Below are 25,711 nucleotides of genomic sequence, written 5' to 3'. Positions count from 1 at the left end.
TTAGTTCTCCTTCGAATGACATCCTGTCAGTTAAAATCACATGGGAAAATGGTCAAGGGGTGGCTATTTACAATATTTATGCAAGGGGGGACAAACATCTGAGGTAATCTCAGCTCTTGATCAGCAGCTTGAGGGACTCCCAATACAGTTGTCTACAATAGTAGGTGGAGATTTTAACACCACTTTTGAACCTCTTGGACAAAAGGATCAGTTTCTCGCTGCTGAGGAGGACCGCAAATGGGGTGTTCCCCAGCTTGAAGTACCTGCCGTAAAAAGATGGTCAGCCGTAGCTATACAGCTTAAGGCCCTATGCTTAGTGAGAGGGCTTAGAGCAGCAAATGGACGCACTCCGTCCGATCGCATGGGAAAAAATACATTCGACAATGGTAGGCATTCTAGTCGCATAGATTACATCCTGGTGGACATAAGAGGGTGGCACAGTCTGATAGATATGACTGTTAAAACTAGGATGGAAAGTGATCACAACCCACTTTGTATGGATTATCAAGCACAGATGGGGACTAAAGAACCGAAACCGGGGTGTGGGAAGGTCACCCTGGACATCGTTGCTTCCAATAACATGCGTCACATTAAATGAGGTAGTTTTATTGAGAACCCTGAGAAATTGGAGGTCCTTAAAAACATGGCTATCGAAGAAGTGGCTAATTTAAAAACTCACATTAACAAGCCAAACTTTCCCCAAAAAATGTTTGAGGCACACATCCACTTTTTCGCAAAACTCCAACTAATTTTTAGGAAAACCATAAAACCAGAGAAGGGAAACAAAAAATAACCCAAGGAGGGGTGGTATAACAATGCATGTAAATTAGCCCGCCTAAACTTGAGCATAGAAATAAGGCGCAGGAACACCACAGGAGTGAGAAAGGCAAGGGAGACCTATAGGCTTGCCCAGAAGGTAGCATAAAAACAGTGGGATGAGGAACAATGGCGTGATTTGAAACTAGCATGTGGAGCAAAGGATTCAAAAGAATTTTGGGCCATTGTGAAATGGGATAGAGGAGGTGTAGCTGAAGCCCCCCAAAACAATGTTGCCAAACAAGAGTGGGTAGATTTCTTCAAACCACAATATGCTCGTAATCGAACTGAAGAAGATTGCCCACTACCCCCAACTATCTTTTATCAAAGTCAGCTTTTTACAATTAAAGACGTTAGTATAGCCCTAGATTGCGTGACCGGGGGAAGAGCCCCAGGTATGGATGGCATCCCCGCTGGCGTATTTTTAAGTGATAGATCATCTTGGTGCCAGTACTTTGAGTGTTTAGCTAACTCTGTGGCTAGGGGCGCGCCAATCCCACCCTCATGGAAAGGTGCTGAAATAATTCTGGTCTTTAAAAATAGTGACAAATCCCTACCCAGTAACTACAGACCCATTAGTCTTATAGACTCAGCCCAAAAACTCATGGGTCGTTTAGTGCAAAACAAACTGCAAATATGGATAGAAGAACATAACATTTTGTCCCCATATCAAGCTGGCTTTCGGCCATGTACTAGTTCAATTGACCAGGTTTTTTACTTTATAGCACTTTACTGGAGGAACGTGGCCTTAACTAAGGGGACACTTTATGCGGTCTTTGTAGACCTGAAATCGGCTTTCGATTTAGTCCCCCGTTCCAAACTTTGGAGGGTTCTAGCTGACTCAGGGATATCCCCGGAGCTATTGACTCTTCTCATCCACCTGCATGAGAACAACTACGCCAGAATCAGATGGGGGATGCAGGGTGAGGTGACAGACTCATTTCCTGTCGAGCGTGGTGTTCGGCAGGGGTGCGTTCTGGCACCCACGCTGTTTTCATTATACATCAACGGCATAGTGGATTTCTTAACCGTTCCTCCACTGATGCCCCCCGCGTGCCTGTTCTCATGTTTGCGGACGACACGTTGATTGTTTCCCGGACCCCCAGCGGGCTCCAGAAGGCTGTGACTGCGTTCGGAGAATTTTGTAAACTGCGTGGACTTGAGATAAACACCTCAAAAACCAAGTTCATGTCCCTGAGTCAGCGGAAAACCTTCAAAGGTACAATTCATTTTAATGGAACTCCACTAGAGCAGGTAGAGGCGTTTACTTATCTGGGAATATCTCTCCAGAGTAACATGGGCTGGAAAAGTCATATTGACATGGCTGTTTTAAATTTCACCAGCTTGCGGGTGCCTTAGCCACAAAGCACAGAGCTTCTTTTACTAAGCCAAATACACCTGCCCTAGAGATCTATAACATGAAGGCCATAAGTGCCTCTCTGTATGGTTCAGAACTTTGGGGATTTAATCATTTGAACCAACTAACAAGGGCGGAGAATACATTTCTACGCTGTTTAGCAGGGGTCCCCCAAAGTACACTTACCATCCCGCTTTTATATGATCTTGGCAGGAAAAAAATTGAGGATATAGTACGGCTACCGCCCCTATTATATTGGAGGCGTATCTGGACAACTCCAGAACTAGCTCACTACGCCCTTGCACTAAAGGACATCATTAGGGCAGATCGCTTTCATTCTATCCAATGGCTTAAAGAGATAAGGGGCCTATTAACAAAGTTGGAGCTTGACCACCTATGGGTAGATGCAGACATCCCAAGTTTCCCGTCAAAAACAATTCTGAAAAAAAAGTATTGGGAAATGATTTGGACGTCCACCCATAGCACCTGTGTAAACACTAATTTAACAGGACGGTTCCTTGATTTTAAACCTCGCCCACTCTGTGAGGCTTATTGGGATAACATAGAGGGTCAGCTTTACAGAAAGTTGTATTTCCAGTTTAGAACTGGAGCTTTACCTGTAAAAGCTTTCAGCTATAAGTGGTCAGCAAATCGGGATGACAAATGTCATAACTGTAAAGATTTGATTGGGAACGTATCCCACATACTGTTTGTATGTCCCCTCTACACAAGTCCTCGCAGTAAGTGGCTAAAACCAACGTGTATTAATATGGGCACCCGGAGATATATTGAGGCGTTAAGGATACTGGAGACAGATTGCTCACCCTGTATAGCGATTGCTGTTGCTAAATTTCTAAGGTGGGCTTGGATTATACGCACTCGCACTTTAAACTCTATAGAAGGTAGCTAATGAACTTTAAGACACTTAAAAAATATGATTGATCTTGTCTTATGTATAATTTTAGCTCTTAAAAAATTGTGTTTTTTAATTCGTAAATGACAGCTATAAAGATTTAATAACTTTTTAACATTGTTTTTTTATTGCTATTTAGTATTTATAATGTTAATGTATAATGGTTGTGATAGGATGTATAATTTGCTCTTATGACATGCTGTCGAATAAAGCCTTTTGAAATTGAATTGTATGTGCATTCCAAAAATGTGTGAACTTGCACCCATTCAAGGAGCACTTCCGTAGGAGATGATTTACTACTTTGGTAAACGGGGATATATATGTGTAATGTATGTATTTGGCAAGGGCAATTTATTTCAAAATCTCGCGGTAGACAACATTTTTTGTTTCATTAGAATAGGGACGGAGAATGCCCAGCTGCAGCCCTGGTTGATGTTTAGCAGGTAATTGGTGTAGTGATCCGCCGCCTGAGCCCGGCTACAGCCCTGGTTCATGTTAGCAGGCGCGTGTAATGTCGTTGAATGAGAGAGTTATCAGCCGCCGGTAAATCCGTTTAATGAGAGAGTTGAGTGACAGCGAGTAGGAGAGGCTGCAGTAATTGTCCCCGCAGACACGCTCATTTGCGTGTTCCCCCGCTTGAGGCCCAGATGCAGCCCTGGTTGATGTTATCAGGCGCGTGTAATTAGTGTACTGATCCACCGCCTGAGCCCGGCTAGAGCCCTGGTTGATGGTAGCAGGCTCGTGTAATTTCGTTGAATGAGAGAGTTCAGTAACTGCGCGCAGGAGAGGCTGCAGTAACGTTACTTACCAGGCCTCCAGGTGAACGCGTTTGTCACGCCCCCAGCACACGGCCACAGCAGACGATCTTCTGATTAATGTACGACCCACATGGCATGAAGAGCGGAACGTAGCACACGCCCCCAGCGTTTCTCACGCCCCCAGCGTACCCCTCGGTGCGGCGCAATTGCGTTCACATGGCATGAAGGCCGGATACACGCCCCCAGCGTTACGTAATTGGCGCTTGTATGTACGACTCACATGGCATGAAGGGCGGACACACGCCCCCAGCGTTTGTCACGTCCCCAGCACACGCCCACAGCCCACGATGTGATGGCCGTACCATACGCCCCCAGGGTTAGTCACGCCCCCAGCCCACGCCCACAGTACAACACAGAAACGCCCACAAGGGACTACTTTCCTGGCACGGTTCTTTTACCTTTTAAATGCATAGAGGAGTTGGCCTAACGGCTAAGGCGCTCGACCTCGGACCTGGGGATCTGGGTTCGAGTCTTGGTAACGACGCCAAACATCCTGTGATTCTGGGCAAATCACTTAATCTCCCCGTGCCTAACAAAAATGAATGTGTATCCTCATGTAACGTAACTGGTGCCATGTAAAGCACTTTGATACCTGATTCAGTTCGGGTCAAGTTCGCGCTATATAAAACTCTGCAACTGCCCTTTCCAACGCTGTATTGGGTGTTGTGATTGGTGCTGTGGTTACTGAGATTACCCGCCTCAAAGGTTTGGGCTCTCTCTTTATAATATTAGTATGGATATATATATATATATATATATATATATATATATATATATATATATATATATACACACATATATACATATATACACACACACACATATATACATGCCTATACACACACATATATATATATATATATATATATCATCCCTATCCAAAAGATTAACAAGTTAAAACCTCTTAGTGAAATGAGAATAAGAAGAAGAACTGACAGACATAGATGATCCGACTCTGGGCCACTGACTCAACGGTCAAGACAAGAATGCAATAATTGGAGTGGTGTCACACACCAAACACCTCCGCCCGCCCCCTCACCCCCCCCCCCGAAAAGCTACACCCTTGTTGATTAGGCCTTCTAAAGCTGCAGATATGGAATCTGTATAAAGGTGGTGAGAAAAGTCGGAACCCTGAGCAAAACAATTCTAATTATTTGGATTTATGCACCCAAAAATATTCAAAAAGCTAATATTTTATCCAGATGTATGCCAGACACAAAACCGAGAACACATGAATATTTTCAAAGAATTGATTGTAAACATCTTAGTTGCTCTTTCACCTTCACCTCCACCCAATATCTGTTAATAAATCACACATACTAACTTACCAATCCACACAAACAGTTTTTTTGTCAAGCCCGGAGGGAATCTAAATCGAGCCTTTGCATTATCTATTTTAAAAGGCTAAGGGTTTGAAGTTTTAATTTTGAAATGTAAGATAGTTTAACAACCAAAAGATTTAAATTGTACTCACAGGTGTCATAGTTTTGTGTTTTATTTATCTTTTACTTTACTTTCTCTCTTAATCATTTCACCGAAGATTACAAGTGCCGTGATTCATAATCTTTAAAATTAACCTCTTCAGTTACACATCCCTATCCTGAACCCTAACCTTACACTACCTCTATCACTAGCCATAGCCCTGACCTTACTCCACCTAAATCCATAGCCAAACCCCTAACCTTACTCTACCTCTATCCATAGCCAAAACCCTAAACTTACTCTACCTCTATCCATAGCTAAAACCCTAACCTTACTCTACCTTTATCCCTAGCCATAACCCTGGCATACTCAACACCTCTATCCACAGCCAAAACCCGAACCATACTTATCTCTATCCCTAGCCGTAACCCTAGCCTTACTCTGCCTCTAAACCTAGTCATAACCCTAGCCTTACTCTACCTCTTTCCTTAGCCTTAACCCTAACCTTAGTCTACCTCTATCCTCAGCCAAAACCTGCACCTTACTCTACCTCTATCCTTATCCATAACCCCAACCTTACACTACTTCTATCCCTAGCCCTAAAACAGCCTTGTCCTTTCTGCTGCCTTCATCTTTCACCATACCCATACTCCTACCATAAACATTCACCTTTGTGCAAATTATCAATTTCTCCGTATTGTTTTTCCCGGCATTTTCAAATCCCTCTCTTTTTTTCAAACGGTTTGTATCCATGCCTTTGTCTTGAACTTTTAATTTCCGACCTTTTAGTCTTTCAAACTATTTTGTTTGAACCATTGTCCTAATACCTCCTTAGGAAGCACGGGTCACTCACTCTGGCACAAAGGTGTCATTTTCCACCGGACACCATGCATAGACTTCACAGGTGCTCACACTGCCATTATATGGAACACAATTTCCAGTCTGAATTCCTAAAATCAAAACAAAATAAAATACTATTAGTGTATGGACATTAACAAACATGTATGAGGCATTCAATCAGGGGTGTACGTGCACCTCTGGATCAGAGCATATTTAAAACAAAAAAGATATCAGCTTTAGGTTGCTTAAACACATGTACCCATTTGGTCTCTAAGAGCACAAAGACAAGCTAGATAATTTTTCTACACATCCGTATTTTGTAACATATTTGTGTAATACTTTGTTGTATTTCTCAAATGGTCAAATATAAATCCTGGAAGGCTAAGCAAGGAGAAAATGCCCTTACCGTGCGGAGTCCAAAAAATACCAAAAATGTGCAGGTTTCCCAGACATTTCGAATTATGTAATTTTAGATTAAATCACAAAAAGGTGGCAGAATTACTGTTTATGATGCTCTGCTCCTTTTATAACTCAGAATTTGATAGAAATAATAGGAACAATATATTTTGTAATGTCTGTATGACCAACAAAAACTAGCAGTGCGAGACAATCCTCCCTTTCCTTCATCGGTAGGCCTTTCTAACACACAGACCATGCGGTTTGTCAAATTCTCTTCCCCCCACCCCACCCCCCCTAAAAAATAGGCTAATCCCTCCACGCAAAACACACAAGATGATGGACGGAATGTTGCACAATGGCAAAACCTTCACCCCCAGTCACAGATCTGGGTTTAATCCATCGTTATTTTGCTCACCAAGCCACCCCAGTTCAGACATGGCCATATGCAAATCAGTCTTGACCCTGTGCCTCATGGGAACAGTACAGACCGAACTGCCAAGCCATGTCTTCTTTGGACCGAAATCAAGCATCCTAGGAACGGTGTCTGGCTATCAGCCGTCTTCAGCCAGGATAGCTTGACTCCAGTAGCGTAGTGAGCACGGGACCCACGTCTGGGCATACTGTCACCACATAGGGTGAACAGCAAAACACACAAGATGATGGACGGAATGTTGCACAATGGCAAAACATTCACCCCCAGCCACAGATCTGGGTTTAATCCATCGTTATTTTGCTCACCAAGCCACCCCAGTTCAGACATGGCCATATGCAAATCAGTCTTGACCCTGTGCCCCATGGGAACAGTCCAGACCGAACTGCCAAGCCATGTCTTCCCTGGACCGGAATCAAGCATCCTAGGACTGGTTTCTGGCAATCAGCCGTCTTCAGCCAGATACAGATGAGCATGGGCGATTGTGTATGGGCATCTGGGGGGTACGAGTGTGTTATTGGTTAATGTATACGGGCCAAACACTGATGATCCGTCCTTTTTTTCGGGTGTGTGGCCCTGAATTTCTGGGTTCCCACCGGCTACGATAATCTGTGGGGGGGGGGGGGGGGGGGAGGGGGGGGGTGGAGAGGGGTGATTTCAATGTATGTTTAAATATAACCTTAGATAGGGTTGGTAGTGGCACAGGGAGGCTTAAGCAGGCAGCGGAGTCTCTTTTGGGGATATTGGATGCGGGTCAATTGCAGGATGTCTGGTGTCTTTGGCATCCAGGGAGCCACGAAAGTACGTTTGTCTCCTCAGTACATGGGACCTGGTCCCGTATAGATTTTTGGCTGGTCTCCGAGGCCATCTGCACCTGGGCGGTGTGGGTTGGACACATGACTTGTACACCTTCAGACCACACGCCAGTCGTTCTTGAATTACAGGTACCCACATGTATTTGAATTTAAAAACATTTATTGAGCGCACTTATACCAAGCGGTTTCATGGCGCTTTAAGGGTTACGACCAGCAGGTAGCAGCAAAAAGCATTTCAAGTAGAAAAGGCGCTGGAAAAGAGAAAAGTTTTAAGATTTTTCCGGAACTCTAAGTAAGAGGGTGAGGTACGGAGCCCCAAGGGGAGGGAGTTCCAGAACGTTGGTGCCAGGGCCGCAAATTTTGCCCCGCCAGCTTTCTTTTTCTTGAAGCGGGGTACGGTCAGGAGTGCCATGTGGGTTGAACGAAGTTCTCTGCCCGGTAAGTAGGGGCTGATAGCTGAGTTGATAAACTCGGGAGCAGTGCCCATCCTGGCCTGGAAAGTGAGGCAGCCCAGTTTGAATAGGGATCGTTCTCTCACAGGCAGCCAGTGCAGGGCCTTCAGCAATGGGGTGGCACGATGGTATTTGGGCAATCCATAGATCAGGCGGGCAGCCTGGTTCTGGACCAGCTGCAAGCGATGTATGGCATAGGCCGGTGCGCCATTGTAGATTATGTTTCCATAATCAAGGCGCGAAAGCACCATAGCCATTATGATGACCTTTAGCGCCGGGAGGGAGAAGAAACTGGATATTTTCCTGATTATCCTGAGGGAGAAGAAGCAGGAGGATACTACCGAGCTGACTTGGGAATGTACAGAAAGTTGTGAATTTAGCAGGATCCCAAGGGTCTTGACTTTAAGGACCGGGAGTGGGGGGGTACCAAGTGAGGGGGGCCAAAATGACGGGGACCATGGACTGCAACCACCTCCGGTCAAGACTAACTCAGTCTTGTCTGGATTAAGCTTGAGGTGGTTGCAGTTCATCCAGTCCTGAATGAATAACATAACAGTTTGGACGTTCTGAGCGGACGAAGGGGAATGGGAGAGATTGAAGATTAGCTGGAGGTCGTCGGCATAGTTGAACACCGTGACCTCCAGCTGCTGCAACATAAAAATGAGGGGGTAGATGTATAGATTAAACAAAAGGGGGGAAAGTGACGAGCCCTGGGGGACGCCACACTCCACCTTGCGGGGAGCGGCAGTGAAATCAGCAAGGTGGACCGCTTGAGCCCTATCGCATAGGAAGGATTCAACCCATGAAAGGGCTAAGCCCTCTATGCCCGCCGCCTTGACACGGGTGAGGAGGGTGGAGTGGTCCACCGTGTCAAAGGCGGCGGACAGGTCCAGAAGGATGAGGGCCTGCGAGAGATTGGTGTCAATGCCTTCGCGAAGTCCATCCATTACCGAAATCACTACCTTCTCCGTGGAGTGTAGCGGTCGGAAGCCTGCCTGACGGGGGGAAGAGACAGTGATTTGCTTCCACGTGAGCACTCAGGGTGGTGGTGACGTGGGTTTCCAGAACCTTTCCCAAGTAGGGTAATAGGGAAATGGGACGGTAGTTGGAAGGGGATGAAGGGTCGACACCAGGTTTTTTCAGGATTGGAATTACGACCGCTGCTTTGTGAAAGTTGGGGACAACGCCATAGCTGAGCGAGTCGTTGAGGAGAGTGAGGGGGGGACAGGGCAGTTTAGGTAGATCTCTCTAAGAATGTGAGCAGGGCCGAAGTCTAGAGGAGAGCCAGAATTTACCCGTTGGAGCAACGGGGGAAGAGAGTCCATGGTCAGAGGAGGAATAGTGGTCAGTTTGGTGGCAGTGGGAGGGGGAGAGGGATTAACGAAAGTTGGTGAGGGAGGGGGAATGTTAATTTTGATTTTAGCAACCTTCTCAAGAAAGAAAGCATTGAGCGAGTTGCATAGATGTTGGGAAGGGGGAATCGTGGCCGTGGCTCTGTTGGATGCAGCTAATTCGTGCACCGTGGCAAAGATTTCTTTGGACTGGGACTCGGCCATTAAAACCCTGTTAGAGTAGAAAACTGTCTTGGCCTCAAGTATGGCTTTTTTGCAGGTCTGGAGAGCAGAGAGGTATGCAATTTTCAGTGTAGGGCAATAGGCTCTCCTCCAAGCTCGCTCAGCTCTCCGCGTAGCTAGTTTTATTGCCTTAAGGTCTGAGTTGAACCATCTGTTGGCTGCGTGAGCCCTTTTAACCGTGATGCGTCTCAGGGGAGCGAATTTATTGCCCGATTGAGTCAGCCAGTTATTGATGGTTGCCAGCTGGGCAGGGGCGGCGAGGCCTGAGAGGTCAGGGCTGGTCCTGGCCAGGGACGAGCAAAAGGAAGGCATGTCAGCTTTGCCCCATTTCCTGACCCAGATGTTCTTGCGGAGTGGAGGCTTTGCATCGGGGGCAAGGGCAGGGAGAATGAGATAAGGGAATGATTAGACCAGGAGCAGGGGGAGACAGTGGGGGGTGAAATGGGGACATTCAAAGCCCAAATCTGGTCCAACGTGTGACCGTGGATATGAGTGGGACTGTGGATGTAAGATGTAAAGTTGAGACTGGTCATGAGGTCCGTAAAGTCCCTGGAGTGGGGACTTTCAGCTGGGTCATCTGGCCAGAAATTGAGATCCCCTAGGACTAAGACTGAAGAGTTATTGATCGCCAAAGTGGCTAGGAGTTCTTGAAAGCTAGAGTTAAAAGACGGGGTGAGGTGGGGGGGGCGGTAAATGAGGACACAGGTCAGAGGCGTCTGATAGGAGGTTGAACGTGCTACCAGGTAGTCCACTTCTGGAATTGGGGGGGGAGGGGAGGATCTGAAAGTGGAGGTCAGTGCGAGCTATCAAGGCCACTCCTCCACCCTTCTTGCCCTCTGGCCGATCCGCTCGGATGGCAGAGTGTGAGGGGGGCAATATAGCTAGAATATTGGGTAGGGAGTCCGCCTTGAACCAAGTCTCTGTTAAAAACAGGAGGTCGGGAGCATGCGTGTCGATTAGTAAGATAGCTCGTGCTGGTGGCTAACTGCTGACCTGGTATTGAGAAGCGTGGCCGAGATGTTAAAAGCCGGAGTTTGGGGAGTGAAAGGATGGTCGAGGATCGAGGATGGTGGGACATGCGGGGGTATCATTTGTGACACAATCGTAGGAGGGGAGCGGGGAGGGGAGGCAGACAAGCCAAGGGCAGACACCAGGGTTGCTACAGGGGAGGGGATGGTGCCAGGAATCCAATGAGAGCATAGTTGATATGGGGGATAGGTGATCAGCCGGGCAGAGTGTGGTGCCCCTTGCCCCTGCCGGCCACATGTGAGAGACAACCTTTTGCATGGAGGCTTCAACCTACTGAACTCGCTGACCCGGTTTTTAAGCACACTATTGGCGAGGCAATTCATAATTTTTTCGCGAAAATGAGGGGTCAGTTGACAGCGCCGGCATGCTGTGGGAGGCATTTAAGGTGGCTATTCGTGGGGCGTGCATCGGAGCATAATCTGGAGTGCTACGAGATCTCCGACGCAGAATAAATAAACTGGCGTCTGAAATCTCTACACTTGAGCGGGGCTATGGGAAAAATTCCACCCCACACATGTTAGCCAAGATAGGAGATCTGGTCACTGACCATAATGAAATGGTTGATCAGGAACTGTTGCATAGCTCCCGGTGTGGAACTGCTCACTATTATGGGGAGGAGGGGGGGGGGGTCATCCTAGTCTATCCCTGGCGCAGAAATTTTCGGTGCAGCGTAGTCAAGAGTGTATTAGGGAACTCTTAGACGAGGAGGGAGTGGCACACTACTTGACTCCCAAAATTAGTGATATAGTTTTAAGTTTCTACACCACACTTTATGCAGCCAAAGATGCCCCATCGATGGCAGAGATAAACTCCTATCTTGAAGACATTGCATTAGGGTGGCTTTCAAACGCACACAGGTTATACTTAATGCAGCCTTTTGATGTAGAGGACGCCAAACTGGCTATTATGTCATTGCCTACCTGTAAGGCGGCTGGTATGGACGAGATTCCCAGCTAATTTTATAAAACCTATGTGGACGATCTAGCTCCTGGGTTACTGGCTGTGTTTGTAGAGGCTTATGAAGAAGGGAAACTCCTGCCTACCCTTAAAGGGGCTCTGCTGGTAACCTTGTTGAATCAGGATAAACCCGCAGATCATTGTGAATCCTATAGACCTCTCTCAATCATCAATATTGACACCAAAGTTCTGGCAAAGATGATTGCCACTAGGATGCAACCGTTGATCCCTCTGTTAGTCTTGTCTGACCAGTCAGGTTTTGTATCTGCGCGCTCTACTACACACAACCTGCATACTGTGTTCTCCACGCTACACTATTTCGACCCAGATTTTCAGGTAGTGGCTGTGCTGCTTGGTGCAGCAAAAGCCTTTGATTCCCTCCACTGGGATTTCATGTTCACAGTTTCAACTAGAATGGGTCTACCCCCGTTCTTTCTTCAATGGATCAGAGTGTCGTACACTGAACCAGTCGCACATGCTGGGTGTCTTCAACGTTCCCCATCGGTAGGGTCACGAGGCAGGTATGCCCCCTGTCGGCAATGCTTTTTACACTTGCGCTAGAGCCTCTGGCCTGTAAACTCAGACAGAGACATGCAGCTGTGGCATTAAGATTTCGGCAGAGACCACTGGTGGTCTCCTTATATGCCGATGATATGCTTTTATATGTCCAGGACCATGCTAATTTTTTACCAGAATTGCTACGGGAATATGTAAAATTTGAGCGATATTCAGCCCTTGGAATTAACCTGTCAAAGTCGGTGGTGTTTCCGCTGACGGCTGGCACTAAGGAGATGGAACTGGATTTCCCGCTGAACAGACAGAACATGACCTTACACAAGCTGCTTTAGTTTTTTTGTTAACATACCAATTAAGTGGAAAATAGCGCTATTTCAGATGCTCCAATATGCAATCCTTACATTTTTATGGGGTGGGAAGAAGCCTCGATGTAGTTGGGATGTTTTAGCTCAGCCATTTGACCGGGGTGGGTTTGAGGCTCCTGACTTCCAACTATATTATTTATGCGCGCAGGCACAGTTTGTGCACTATTGGTATTTTGCGCCAAGGTTTCAACCTAATCTTGCTATTGAATCCGCCGCTGTTCTTCCATTGCCTCTGCAGGCAGCAACCCTTTCTGGGTGTTTGGAGGTCCTAGGACTGAAATTAACCCAGTGTTATGCACTGCATGGGCTTGGAAGAAGATGCTTGCAAAAAGGGCGCGACTTTCATATTGGTATGCCCCGCTGCTGCCACTGGCCTACTACAGCTCGTGGATCCGTGTTAAGTTTCACCTATGTCAGAGTCTGGCAAGCTGTCAAAACTATGTACCCAGATTACCCGGAGGAACTGGTGACTCTGCGGGCACTGCAGGCTATGCTGGGGGGGGGAGAGGGGGGAAGTGGGGGGGGGAGTGGGAGGAGAGCGAACGGGTCTCATCACCAAACTATACAATGCCTCCTTGCAAGAGCACGAATTTGGGGAGCAACCTTCCTATCTTAGATGGCAGACTGCACTTGGGCCTGTTCTTACATTGGACGTTTGGAAAACCCGGTGTGAGCTAACTGGTCGCATCACGGCAAATTTTTATTCTCCGGATTATCCACTTTAAATATTTGCATCAATTATATGATACCCCTTTACAACTTAGTAAGTATGGTCTGCACGAGTCTGCTAATTGCGTGCGGCGTGGACAAGCTGACGCTGATTTCCTACATGTGGCTTCGATGTGTACTGGAATATCTGCATTTTGGTCCAAGGTGTTGAGTATACACACTGATGTTAACACTATGGATTAACACTATGGATGCGCATGACGGCCCAGTTGTCCCTATAGACAGTGACAGTGATTCTGATGAGGATCAGTCCTATCAACCAGAACTTGATTTGTCTTGCTCTTCAGAATTCAATTCGGATTATGAAGACACACCCACCGGTCAAAAAGGGACATCTGATGAGGCATCTTCAGCCTCTGGGTCTAAAATCCTGGACCCATTTGGGGATAACATGTTCGACCCCCTATTGATTAAACATCCCCTCTCTTCCGAATGGACTCCCTCACAACATGTTGCCAAATATATTACCTTTTGGCTCAGGAGGGAGATACCGAAAGAGGGTAGAACTCAACTACGATCCGAATGCCCCCGCCCATCTCACCCAGATATGATTGTTAAGACCCCCGAACTAGACCCAAAGGTGCCGTCTTTTATTAATAAAAGCGGAAAAGACCCTAGAAGAGGCCTAGACAGGGGCCTAAAGTCCTGTCAAGACAGGCTGCTTGACATTGTCGGACCGCTTACCAAAATCTTTGAGATGGCTGAGTCAGCCTATTTAAGAGACACCAAAGTCGACCCCAAAGAGCTGAGGGAATGGACTCAGAGAGCTGTCTGCCTCCTTGGAAACGCAAACACGGCCCTATCCAATGAAAGAAGAAAAAGCATCCTTTTAAAATTGGTGTGCTGGAACCGGTAAATGTACGCCTGAACTCTGCCTGCTAGGTTATGTGAAAAATTCAAAGCCCTGCAATAGACGGATAATTGCAATTTCCACCCGGTTTGCTAAGAGAGATGTTGCACTCTGCTGGGGAGGGGAAAACCACTCCAACTGTGAAAAAAATGGGTAAGAGACTTACTTTATTGCAGGAAACAATGTAGATTTTCCACAGCCTACTGAAAAGAAAATCTGGATTTTATTAACGACACGGAGGCCAAGATTATGTATCTTTATTGTTAATGATGTTTATTTTCACGTACTAAATGCATTTTGCATGCTATTTGCTTTCCTGTGCTTATGGGGACTTATTATATGTGTTTATGCGCATTCTCAACTCATAGTGTTTGCAGTGTTTCCTTTCAAGGCTACCGCCTTAACCCCTTTGTCACCCCAACATCCACCCGTTAAATGTGTGCCAAATTAATGCCCCACTATCCTTTCCCTTGCACTTAGTCGCTTGGGGGACATCCCGGAGGCTTTTCCTCCCTCCCTCCTTTGTATAATACGCATTTCAAAGACGCGCTGGGGACTCGTGCTGGTTCTCGCTGCCCCTCACGCACGGAACAGTTAAGCCTCCCACGCCTCGAAGGCTTTAGAAGACGGACGCTGGAGCGCAGGTTTTTCCTCTTGCGGTCCCAGCGCACATCTCAGTCTTAGCCCAAACATCGCGTCTCTCGCCACCAGCTGCATCCCTAACTTCCGGTCCACAAAACTCCGACATTACACCTGGTGCAGCCACTCTTCACAACGCGACTGCACCGGGGATTCTTCGTGCTTCCTCTCTAACTTCCAAATCATCGGCTCCTCAAACCAAGCCTCGCTTTAGCGGTTAGAGGAAAGTCCCTAAAGGAGAACCCAGAAACGTCCCTTTTTAAAGGCTTTTGCTTTTCCAACGACGCTCCGAGCTGAACAAGATTAAGCCCTATATCAAAACAAGCCGCTCCAAAGCCGATTTTAGTGATTATTTCCCCCAACATTGACCTTTTAAATATAAAACCCTCGAGTATCTTAAATCCTTATATTTTAAATAATTTATAATTTTAAATAGGATTAAATATTTATTTATTTGTTGTTTACAACTAACTACTATTATTTTATTTAACTAATAATATATTAAAAAAAAGGAACAAAATGACTGAACAAGAACTAGATTTCTTAATTGAAAATAAATTAGAAGATCTTGTAACTAGGGCTTTGACTAAAATGATGGCCGCACTCTAAGTGAGCTCTGTGACCGACGAGCCCTCCTCTAAAAATCCGAACACTCATCCGTACCTTTTGCAGCTGCTGCACGACGGGATTGTGTGCTCCTTGACCTCCGGTGACAGCGGCTTCAATCTGCGTCAAAATCCGAGGTTCCCCGGGCCCGCTACGCCGTGTTGTGGATTGCGGCCTGTTCTGGCGCCAAGAGCCGGGGTCTTGCGTGAAAGCCAGCCCGAGGTACCCAGCGCACGGCAGCACCTGCCGCACCCTGCATGCACCCCGACCGGAGTTCTAGGTACAGACGCGCTCCTGGCCCGCCTGCGGGATCTGCCAACGTCCCGAGTGACTTGACTGGGCTGCGGGCTGGAGCCGTTGCCGCTGCGCTGCGTGGCGTGAGAGGCCCACTGCCTTGCTGCGGTACGCTCCTGCTCCGGCGGCTCGCTGGGGATACAGCGGCCCGCACCCGTTTGCCATTGCTCACGCATCTCGCGGGCCGCTTGCCAAGGCGCCCCGAGGCTGAAAGGAACGACGAGGACAGGGGTGAGAGAGGTCCCCAGTGCAACTCAGCTAGCCCACGCCAGCGGATCACTCCCGGGGCCCCCACTGGCCGTGACGAGCCCTCGCCTGCCCCAGGTATTCACGGTCGCGGCCACGCCGGCCTAGTTGGAGGACTGACAATACGAACAAGCAGAGGCGGCGAGGAGACCCCGCGGCACAGCGGACGGCGCGACGGCCTGCCAGAACCACGTAAGGGCACACTTCACTTCTGAGGTACTGGGTTTTTCAGAATCGGTACTGAACCGGTAACCCAGCACCTCAGTTGGCGCCCAACGTGGGGCGATACCAACGGTACCGGTCCAAGCCAGAGGTTCGTGAGGAGCTTCGTGTGAAAATTCTGGAGGAAGGCCGCCACTTCATCGACCCCTGCATGTCGACGTGGTCCGAAAGTCTTTGCTGCAAGGTTCCCCGCTTCCCGACGGCTACGAAGGACTGCTGCCCTGGCTATCGCCCTGATTTGGACCCTTGATGTTTGGTAGAGCGAAACGATAGGCGAGTCTTCTGGTGACGTCATCGATATCTCAGTTAAGTATAAGTGGAGCATCTCCCAGTCCTTAGTTGGTCTTAGTTTGGTATCCCTCCGGGATCTTTGATTTGGAACTTGCAATTACCAAAGCCGAAGGACTCGTGTATTCACGAGAATATCGTAATCGATAATCCTTTGAAGTTTGAAGCTAGACTAGAGAGCGAAGATGCCTGGTCTTAGCAGACTTGGAAACTTGTTTTGTCTTGGTTGTAATAATAGGGATTCCCGATTGGAGGACTTGTGTCCGGTTCCTCCGATTGGAACTCCAACTTATGACTTATATGTGAAACATGGAGTAGGCCCCATCACATATAATGAAGTGTGGATCAAATACACCAGAAAAGATGGTGTTTTAAAATGGCCCCAATATGGAAGCTTTGACACGGAAATCCTAGATAACCTCGAAGTTAAACTCTTCAAGAAGAAAGCCCGGCCGGCGATGTTTGACTCTTTCCGCCTATGGCGTAAGGAATCCAAACAGAAAGAAATTAAATTAGCGAAGAAAAATAAGAGAGAAAGGGGTATTTCGATAATGCAAGCTGCTATGCAGTTTAAAGAGAACGAAGAAGAACAGATGAGTGAGCAGTTGCACAGGCAACGTAAAATGGTAATAGATAAATGCTATCCAGTTTTGCTGCCTCTTCAGCAAGATGCAGCAAAAGAGCTTGAAAAAGACCCCCTAATGTCGCATTTGTTAAGCTACAGCACCTCTGCAACCTTTAGCTGCGCAACCTGTGATTGCATTGCCTCCTGCTCCTCCACAGCACCCACCAGCTGTTCTCCAGTTGGCTCCTGCTCCTCCGGTGCAGCCTCCTCAAGGGCCACCGGCTTGGACATCTGCTCTGCCTTTACTTCCTACAACTTTAACTACTATAACGACTACCACTCCTGGTACTCCTCCTGACACTGCCTCTGCGTCTGCCTTGCCTCACCCTGCTTTTCCGCTTGTCTTTTCATCGACTTCTCCTTCTGTTCGTCAGAGAGTGGCTAGTACTGTTACTAGTATTCTATATCCTTTCTTTGGGGCGACAAGTACGACCCCTACTTCTGAACGTAAACAGTTGCGTAGCCAACTGCCTGATTCTAGGGAGAAGGAAACGTTGAATTATTTAGCACATAAATGGGTTACCGACCCGACGAGGTATGGGCTAGAGACTGTTATGGATGTCTTCCATCAGTGGGAAGCATCGAAGCAGAGATACGTTTTTGAGAAAATGTGTGGTTTTCTATGTGAAGATTTAGAGGACAATGATTTGGAATCTAATCCGCCCGAGTTGAGCCATGTACGGTTCAAGTTTTCAAAAGGCGCAATTGTGGGTTCGGATGTTGAGAAAGCAGTTGCGACGTTGTTGTCGCTTAGGACTGAAGGTGTTTCTAGGTCGTTGTTTGAGTCTGATTCTTCTGTTAAGAAGAAGGGGAGACAATATCCCATGAGAGAAGTTCCCCCGGTTTGGAGAGATGGGGATGCGAATGCTAATCCAATTATTCTGCCACACTTTCAGCGTGTGTGGGTACATGTTCCATGGAAGCGAGCTGAAGTATTGGCCCTTAAGCAGACACTGCCTGATCCCCGTAAAAATCCTGCAGGGTATTACAAGGAGTTGTCACAGACTGCTGGGTCATGTATGATGAATTTAGCGGATATAGACATGTTGTTTGGGAATGTTGTTCCATAGCCTTTATGGGGAAAGATTCGTCATGCAGATCATGATCAGGAGTTAGGTGACTCATGGGCTAATATTACTGCTGCAAATGGCCGACAAGTTGGTGGTGCTAAACCCGAGCCTTTAGTAGCTGAACTTCCTGGTAAGATCATTGATTACATGAAAACTATAATGCCTGCGATGCGTGTGAATTGGGATAAATTGTCTGCGTGTAAGCAGAAGAAAGATTAAACGGTGTCCGATTTCTTCACCAGGTTTGAGGAAACGTTTGTCGACCACAGTGGTCAAGATATGAGTACAGAAGGTGGTCAACGGTTGTTCGTCGATAAATTTGTGCATAATTTGCTTCCCGAGTTGTGTAAGAAGTTAAAAGATTCAGAGAGTTCTTGGGCAGTTTCCTCTTCAGCACAGATATTGGCTACTGCACAATATTACGAAAATAGGGACAAAGATAAGAAAGATAGAGCAGAGAAGAAAACTAAAGAGTTGAAAACGAAGGTCCTGTTACAGCAAGCGTATCCGCCACGTGGTGGTGGTCAAAATAGTGGTGCTCAGAGTAACTATCAGAATAATTATCAGCAACCTCAACTGTTTCAAAGGCAAAGAGTCGAGTATACTCAACCTCGTGTCCCTGTAGGTCCCAATCAGTGTTCATATTGTAAGGAAGAGGGTCATTTTAAGTATAGTTGCCCTGTTTTGTTACAGCGCGCGAATGGTGTTTCTAATGCACGAGGTCGAGATGTTCAGCAAGCGCCTAGAGGTAGAGGACGTGGAAACGTCCCTCAGAACACACGTCCCCTTCCACCTCAAAATTCTATGAATAGTTTTCATCAGCAGAATAACGCATCTGGTAGGACGGCTCAGTACTATGCTGATGATTACTATGCAGAAGATGAGCATATGGAAGGTAATGATTGCTAGGACAGCCATAGACAAAGAGAGGGAGTTGTTTCAGTTCCAGTACATCAGAGTGGACCTTACGTTGAGGTGATTACATCAGGCGTGTCAGAACCTTTTCTGTTGGATACTGGTGCTACAAAGAGTTCTATTATGCACTCAAAACTCCCTGGCGCACCTTTGTCTGGCGAAATGAATGTTTCTGTAGGTTTTTCTGGTGCCCCGGTTAGGAACCCGATTTCTAGTCCTATGTCCCTTTCTGTTGGACCTTGTGAATTCGAAGCACCCCTTATTCTGACGACAGGTTGTGGTGAAAACTTGTTAGGATTGGATCTGTTAAAAAGATTGTATGCGACTTTGCACTGTTCTCCTTCGGGAGTACAACTTACACTGGGTAAGAAAGTGGTTTCTCCAATGTATTTGTCAAGGGATAAACTTCCGACAGAATTGTCGTTTCTTCCTGATATTCTTTGGGCTACTGGTCCTAATGATGTGGGTCTTTTGGAAATACCATCATATGTTGTAACATTGAAAGCCAATGTTAAAATGCCACGAATTCCCCAATACAAAATCTCTAGTGAAGGTGAAAAAGCGTTGTTAGCGATCATTTATGATCTGATTGAAAAAGATGTAATTGAAGAGACAAGAGGCAACGTTTGCAATAGTCCTGTTCTGCCTGTTTTGAAGCGAACTGACCCTTCCCAGCCACCTGTTTACAGATTTGTGATTGATCTTAGAGAGGTGAATAAAATAGTTGTGCCACAATTTCCAGTTGTTCCTGACATTACTGCCCTATTGACTATGATTCCAGCTTCTGCCACCTGGTTCTCGGTGATTGACTTGAAGAATGCTTTCTTCAGCATCCCGATTGCTGAGGAGAGCAGGGATAATTTTGGCTTCAGTTTAGGAGGTCGAAGCTTCCGCTTTAAACGCGCTCCCCAGGGCTACTGTGAAAGTCCATCAATATATAGTTAAGCTTTAAAAACACAGCTTGATACGATTGTTTTACCTGATGGCGCTACCCTCATTCAGTATGTTGATGATTTGCTTGTTGCTGCAGATACTGAGGAAATCTGTATAGAAGCCACGTTTTTATTGCGTCATCTGTGTGATTTGCATCACAAGGTGTCACTTTCCAAATTGCAATATTGTCGACAAGAAGTGACCTACTTAGGTCATCTCTTATCGAAGGAGGGAAGGAAACTGACCCCAGAAAGAATTCAGGCAATAGCAAAATTGAGTGTGCCAAGAACACAGAGAGAAGTGCGTGCTTTCTTGGGTATTACATCGTACTGTAGACAGTGGATACCAAATTTTTCCTTGCTGGCCAAACCTTTGGTGGCATTAACCTGTAAAGATATACCGAACCCCCTTCCATGGTCTGAAGAGTGTCAGAAAAGTTTTTCCGAATTGCGTGATGCATTATGTTCGGCTCCTGTGTTGGGTACCCCCGACTACAGTAAGCCCTTTACATTGTATGTCCATGAGAAAGAAGGTTGTGCATTGTCAGTGTTGACACAGTTGTTTGGAGACAAGCAGCGTCCATGCGCGTATTTTTCATCAACTTTAGATCCGGTAGCTAAAGCATTGCAGAGTTGTTTAAGAGCAACAGCGGCAGCAGCTGTTTCTATTCGACAGTCTGCTGGTTTAGTGATGAATAACACGTTAATTGTAATGGTTCCACATGCAGTGGACACATTGTTAAACAGAACCAAGACACAGCACTTAACTAGTGCTCGATTGTCAGGTTACGAGTTGACATTGTTAGCGAGTCATGTGCACATAAAAAGATGTAATACGCTAAACCCAGCTACGTTGTTGCCGATTGTAGAGGACTTAGATGCTTCAGAACAGCATGATTGTTTTCTTAGAACAGAAGAAGAAACTAAAGGGAGAGTGGATCTACAGGATACTCCCCTTGCGAAGTGTGATGGTACATTATGGGTGGATGGTTCATGCTTCAAGCTTCCGAATGGTGATACGACTGCAGCATATGCTGTCACGACTTTGCATACAATTGTTGAAGCTGCACGTATCCCACATAATTCAGCTCAAGCAGCAGAGTTGATTGCACTCACGAGAGCATGTGTGTTGTCGAAAGGAATGAAAGTGACCATCTACACCGACAGCCAATACGCATTTGGAGTGGCTCACAGTTTTGGACAATTGTGGAAAGAACGTGGGTTCCTGACTTCGCATGGAGCTAAGATTCAGCATGGTCAGTTGGTGAATGAGCTTCTTGAATCACTGACCTTGCCCCTGCAAGTTGCGATTGTGAAATATAGTGCTCACAAGAAAGTGACTGATGATGTTGGTCGTGGTAATGCATTTGCTGACGAAATAGCAAAAGAAACAGCAAGGAATGTGATGAGCCGTATGTATGTTGCAGGCCCTGCAAGATGGATTGGTGATGTTGGAATGTGTGAAGACACGATAGAGAGTGTGAAGTCTATTCAAGCTGAGGCTACAGAGAAAGAGTTGAACATGTGGAGAGAAAGTACGGGTAGAATGGATGCAAATGGTTGTTGGGTTGAATTGTCAGAGCATCAGAGATGGTTGCTACCCGATGCGTACGTGCTTGCAGTGGTTACAATGGCCCATGGAATGGCTCATATCAGCGTGAAAGGGATTTGCAAGTTGTTGGCTCCAGTATGGCAAAATGCAGGAATTCCTAAGTGTGCAGAGAATATGGTCAAGAATTGCATGGTGTCTGAAGTACAATCCTGTTAGGGGAACCCCAACTCCAGCTGGTCATTTTGCGCCTCCTACGTATCCGTTCGAGGTTTTGCAGCTAGATTTCATCCACATGGAGAGGTGCAACAACTTAAAATACATACTCGTTGTTGTTTGTGCCTTCTCAAGATGGGTAGAAGCATATCCCCTAAAGGACAATACTGCCTTGTCCACAGCGAAAGCCCTTGTGAAAGAGTTCTTCCCCAGATTTGGAATGCCGAGAATGGTCTGGAGTGACAATGGGAGTGAATTTGTGGGTCGAGTGATGAAGAAAGTATGTGAAGGGCTAGGCATTCAACAGAAGTTCCACGCTGCAAATCACCCCCAATCAGCTGGACTAGTAGAATGCTATAATGGCACGTTAAAACGTAAACTGGCCAAGATTCAAGCGAGCACTGGTCTTAAATGGCCTGACGCTCTGCCCTTAGCACTCCTATCCACCAGAATGACTGTGCATTCGCGAGTGGGACTTAGTCCCTATGAGATCGTATTCGGCCGCCCGGCCAACATATGGGGAGTGCCAAGGCCCACCAAATTCAGTGAAATTGAACACCCTGTTTTGCTTGATTATTTGTACGAATTGACGGCTAAATTGCGTTTTTACACCAACAGGTGCATGATACACTGCCTCAGGTCTGTGAAGCTCCAGGACATCAGATCGTTCCTGGATTCTAGTAAAAAACTTCCAGCGGACAAAGAACGACCAGCCCAGGTGGACCGGCCCACACCTCGTCCTTCTTTCAACGAGATCAGCTGTTCGAGTGGAAGGAAAGAAGCACTGGATCCACGGTGTACATTGTAAGAGGGTGCCTTTACCTCTGCCGTACGACCAGTGGGTCCAGGAGGGTGTCGCTGACACAGACTGAAACTGTGCCTCGTTTTCTGCCTTTCAGTGATGCACGTATAAAAGGAACACTTACTGAAAAAGAGAGTGACAATATTTTGCAACCAACTGTATCACCGTCAGTTCGATTGGACACTACAGAACCTGAACTCCTGTTCTGTGACCAGACAATACCTGGAAAGCAAAGATACAATCTGAGGCCGAGAACTATGGACAAATAAAACAAATTATCTTTTCTAAGAACTATTTTTGAAAGTGCAGCTCTCCCATCTGAGAAACTTGCTTATTTTTGCTTTTCGAACCGCCATCCGGGTTCCGCTGGTAGGGTCGCGATTGCCCAAAGTCTTTGGGGTGCAGCTGACGACGTTAGGTCGACAGTTCTGGTTGGTCTAAGGGAGTTGCCCTAGACTGACAGAAGCATTCCTTAGCAGAAACAACCTACCATCGCGAGCAGCATTTTAGAGAGGATGGAGTTTTTCGAGATCTGCCAAAACTGTGAACTTTAAAGCTAGAATATGTGAAATGATGACCAAAAAACGTTTTCTGATAGTATGCATTTTTGTTCTATTCAGTGTAATGACGTTTTTTATTGGATACGTTTTATTCTCTTATCAAGTGACATTTGCACCCACTACATCGCCCGTACCTCCTCCTACTGTTTCCTCACATTCTTTTCAACCCCTTCCTGAACACGAATCAGCTAGGAGATTAGAGTTTATTAATAACTCCTTTGTTCAGCTCTTGCACCAACACCAACTTGTAATGAACACGACTAACTGTTGGGTGTGTGGTCTTATGCCTCACACAACGGATAAAGGTATCCCCTATCTGGTCCTGCCATTCAGCCACAATGGTTCTGTGTGGGCATACAGAACAATGTTCATCTATGCACATGAAGTCTATCCCCTACGTTCTGTAACAGACAATCCTAAGAATAGTGCTCTAGTTAAGGGTATAGTAGATATGATTAAGGAAGATATTTCCTATGAGACTATCCCGAGAGATGAGACACTAGTATACATAGGATGGAACGTGACCGGATATGGAGCTACTCTGAGTGAGAAACAGCAAGCTAAGAGATCTTCCCCAATTTGGATTGTACCCCATCAGGGTCATCTGTGTCTGCAAGGTACTGGCAAGAATCCCAGAGCTCAGTTAGGGAAGAGTATCTGTACTGAAACGTATGTTTTTGCATCTCAGACTTCCCCTTCGTTTTTAGCAGCTAAGGGTACCTATTTCATCTGCCATGATAGAGCCTATACATGGTTGCCCCCTGACTTTTCGGGCTCATGTTTTGTTTCGTTCCTGTTGCCTCCCACCTACACAGCAGCGGCAGTTTACCACAAGACAAGGATAGTTAGAGGTGTCTTGAGTAAAGAAGACACTGCAGGACAAGAATTTGGGGACTTCGCAAAGGGTTTTCTGCCGTTCTGGGGACCAATGGTTAATAGCAGGAACATAAGGCAATTGACAAGGGTGGTTGAGTCCACAGTAGTTGAAACTGCCGGTGCCCTTAGTAACTTGACTGCTGAGCTCCAGTCGGACCGTCTTATGACCCTTCAGAACAGGGTCGTGTTAGACGTCATACTTGCAGACCAAGGTGGGGTATGTAAATTGATCCAATCGAGTTGCTGTGTTTTCATTCCAGATAACGCTCCAACAGTGTACCAGGCCATCTCCAAACTACATAAGATTTCCGAATCTATTCATGTGGATAAAGGAGATTGGTCGTTAATGGGATGGTTCTGGGAACTGATATCCGCCTGGGGATGGAAAATTCTGATGGTCATTGGGATGGTCTTAGCCATTCTTTTCCTGTTCAGTCTGTGCGTGCAGTGTGCTCCTGCAATATGTGGCCTCTGCGATACATCTTGTATAAGGAAACCTGTATCAAGAGACCAGCTAAGTACTAGGATGGTATTGCAGCAACATCTCAATGACTTTAGGAATATAGACCTGGACTCAGATTAGCATGAGGATAGGTTAATTGCCTATGTAAGGGCAAAAGGAGGGTTTGTGGTTCTGAAAATTCTGGACTCGTGTAATAAACTTCGTCGTAGCATGACGATTTTTATATCAAAGGACAGAGAATGGCTAGTACACTATGTACAAGCATTTTCGTCATATTCGAGTGACGATTTCACCTCGAAATCGTCATTTTCGTCCTGAACCCTTGGCTTCCATTTTCTGTACGGCAGCCATTTTGTGAGTTGCCCTCACATAGGCTTATAACTACAGCCAAATTCAATTTCAAAGGACACGTACACCTTAATTGACTTCTCTGTGACCTGGGCAAGCTGGAACCATTGCCCCAGGCCAAACCTGTTCGGTCAGTTCCTCTCCCAGTGGCCGAACGAGATAGCATCAAGGTACAACATGCCATAAACCCTTTTCATCGCACACACACCCTGCCTAATCTTGCTCACACCTGTCCCTGTTTCTTTACATATGTCTTGCTTTACGAGGAGGAGGTGCCCGTTTTTATTGGGGGTCCACCGATATCTGATGAAAATGTTGGGCCTTGCCGGGTAATTTGTTGTGGGCTGGACGAACTGAAATGTGGGCTTGTCATCATGACTCTGCTTTTTCTTTGTAGTGAAAATATGTGAATAGTCTACTGTAAATATAAGAATGTTTGCCTGGAGCTTAATATTTTGTATAAAAAGAGAAGCCTGACTTAGTAAGATTGAGCAGTCTCCTGAGAATATACACACCGTGTTGTTGTACTTCTAGGACGCCTGTTACTAGGTTGCAGCCAATAAATTCGATCTTTGACTTCACCTAGAAGACTCTGAGTTTCTGTGTCTGAATCAGGAAAGTACTCGAGGTCTTTGGGTGTTGTCCCTGGCACCGCTGGGTTACCGGTTCAGTACCGGTTCTGAAAAACCCAGTACCTCACTTCGCTGTACACCCCAGGCAACAACTTGCGCACCACAAACGACGTCGGCGGCGATGAGTGGCAGGGGAACGAGGGGTC

The 25,711-nt window shown here is 46.5% G+C and overlaps 2 protein-coding genes across 3 annotated transcripts in view; one reads left to right on the top strand and one right to left on the bottom strand.

Annotated features, from left to right (window-relative positions):
- The window catches only part of P2RX4 (purinergic receptor P2X 4), a 232,358-nt gene that overhangs the window by 54,721 nt on the left and 151,926 nt on the right, over positions 1-25,711 (bottom strand). For both annotated transcript variants that reach the window (XM_078667502.1, XM_078667503.1), the window contains exon 5: positions 6,180-6,276. In XM_078667502.1, coding sequence (XP_078523628.1) covers positions 6,180-6,276 — 97 coding nt within the window. The remainder of the gene's footprint in view (positions 1-6,179; positions 6,277-25,711) is intronic.
- Positions 23,260-24,762, top strand: LOC144792064 (endogenous retrovirus group PABLB member 1 Env polyprotein-like). Its single transcript, XM_078666914.1, has one exon. It carries the CDS (start codon positions 23,260-23,262, stop codon positions 24,703-24,705), a length of 1,446 nt encoding a protein of 481 aa, XP_078523040.1. The 3' UTR covers positions 24,706-24,762.

This window comes from Lissotriton helveticus, chromosome 11, assembly GCF_964261635.1.
Source record: "Lissotriton helveticus chromosome 11, aLisHel1.1, whole genome shotgun sequence".
NCBI classification, from domain to species: Eukaryota; Metazoa; Chordata; class Amphibia; order Caudata; family Salamandridae; genus Lissotriton; species Lissotriton helveticus.
This window is presented reverse-complemented; position numbering and strand designations above follow the sequence as displayed.

Bases quoted from the DNA above. Each gene is read 5' to 3' on its own strand.
- LOC144792064 (XM_078666914.1), top strand. From the start codon at position 23,260: ATGACCAAAAAACGTTTTCTGATAGTATGCATTTTTGTTCTATTCAGT.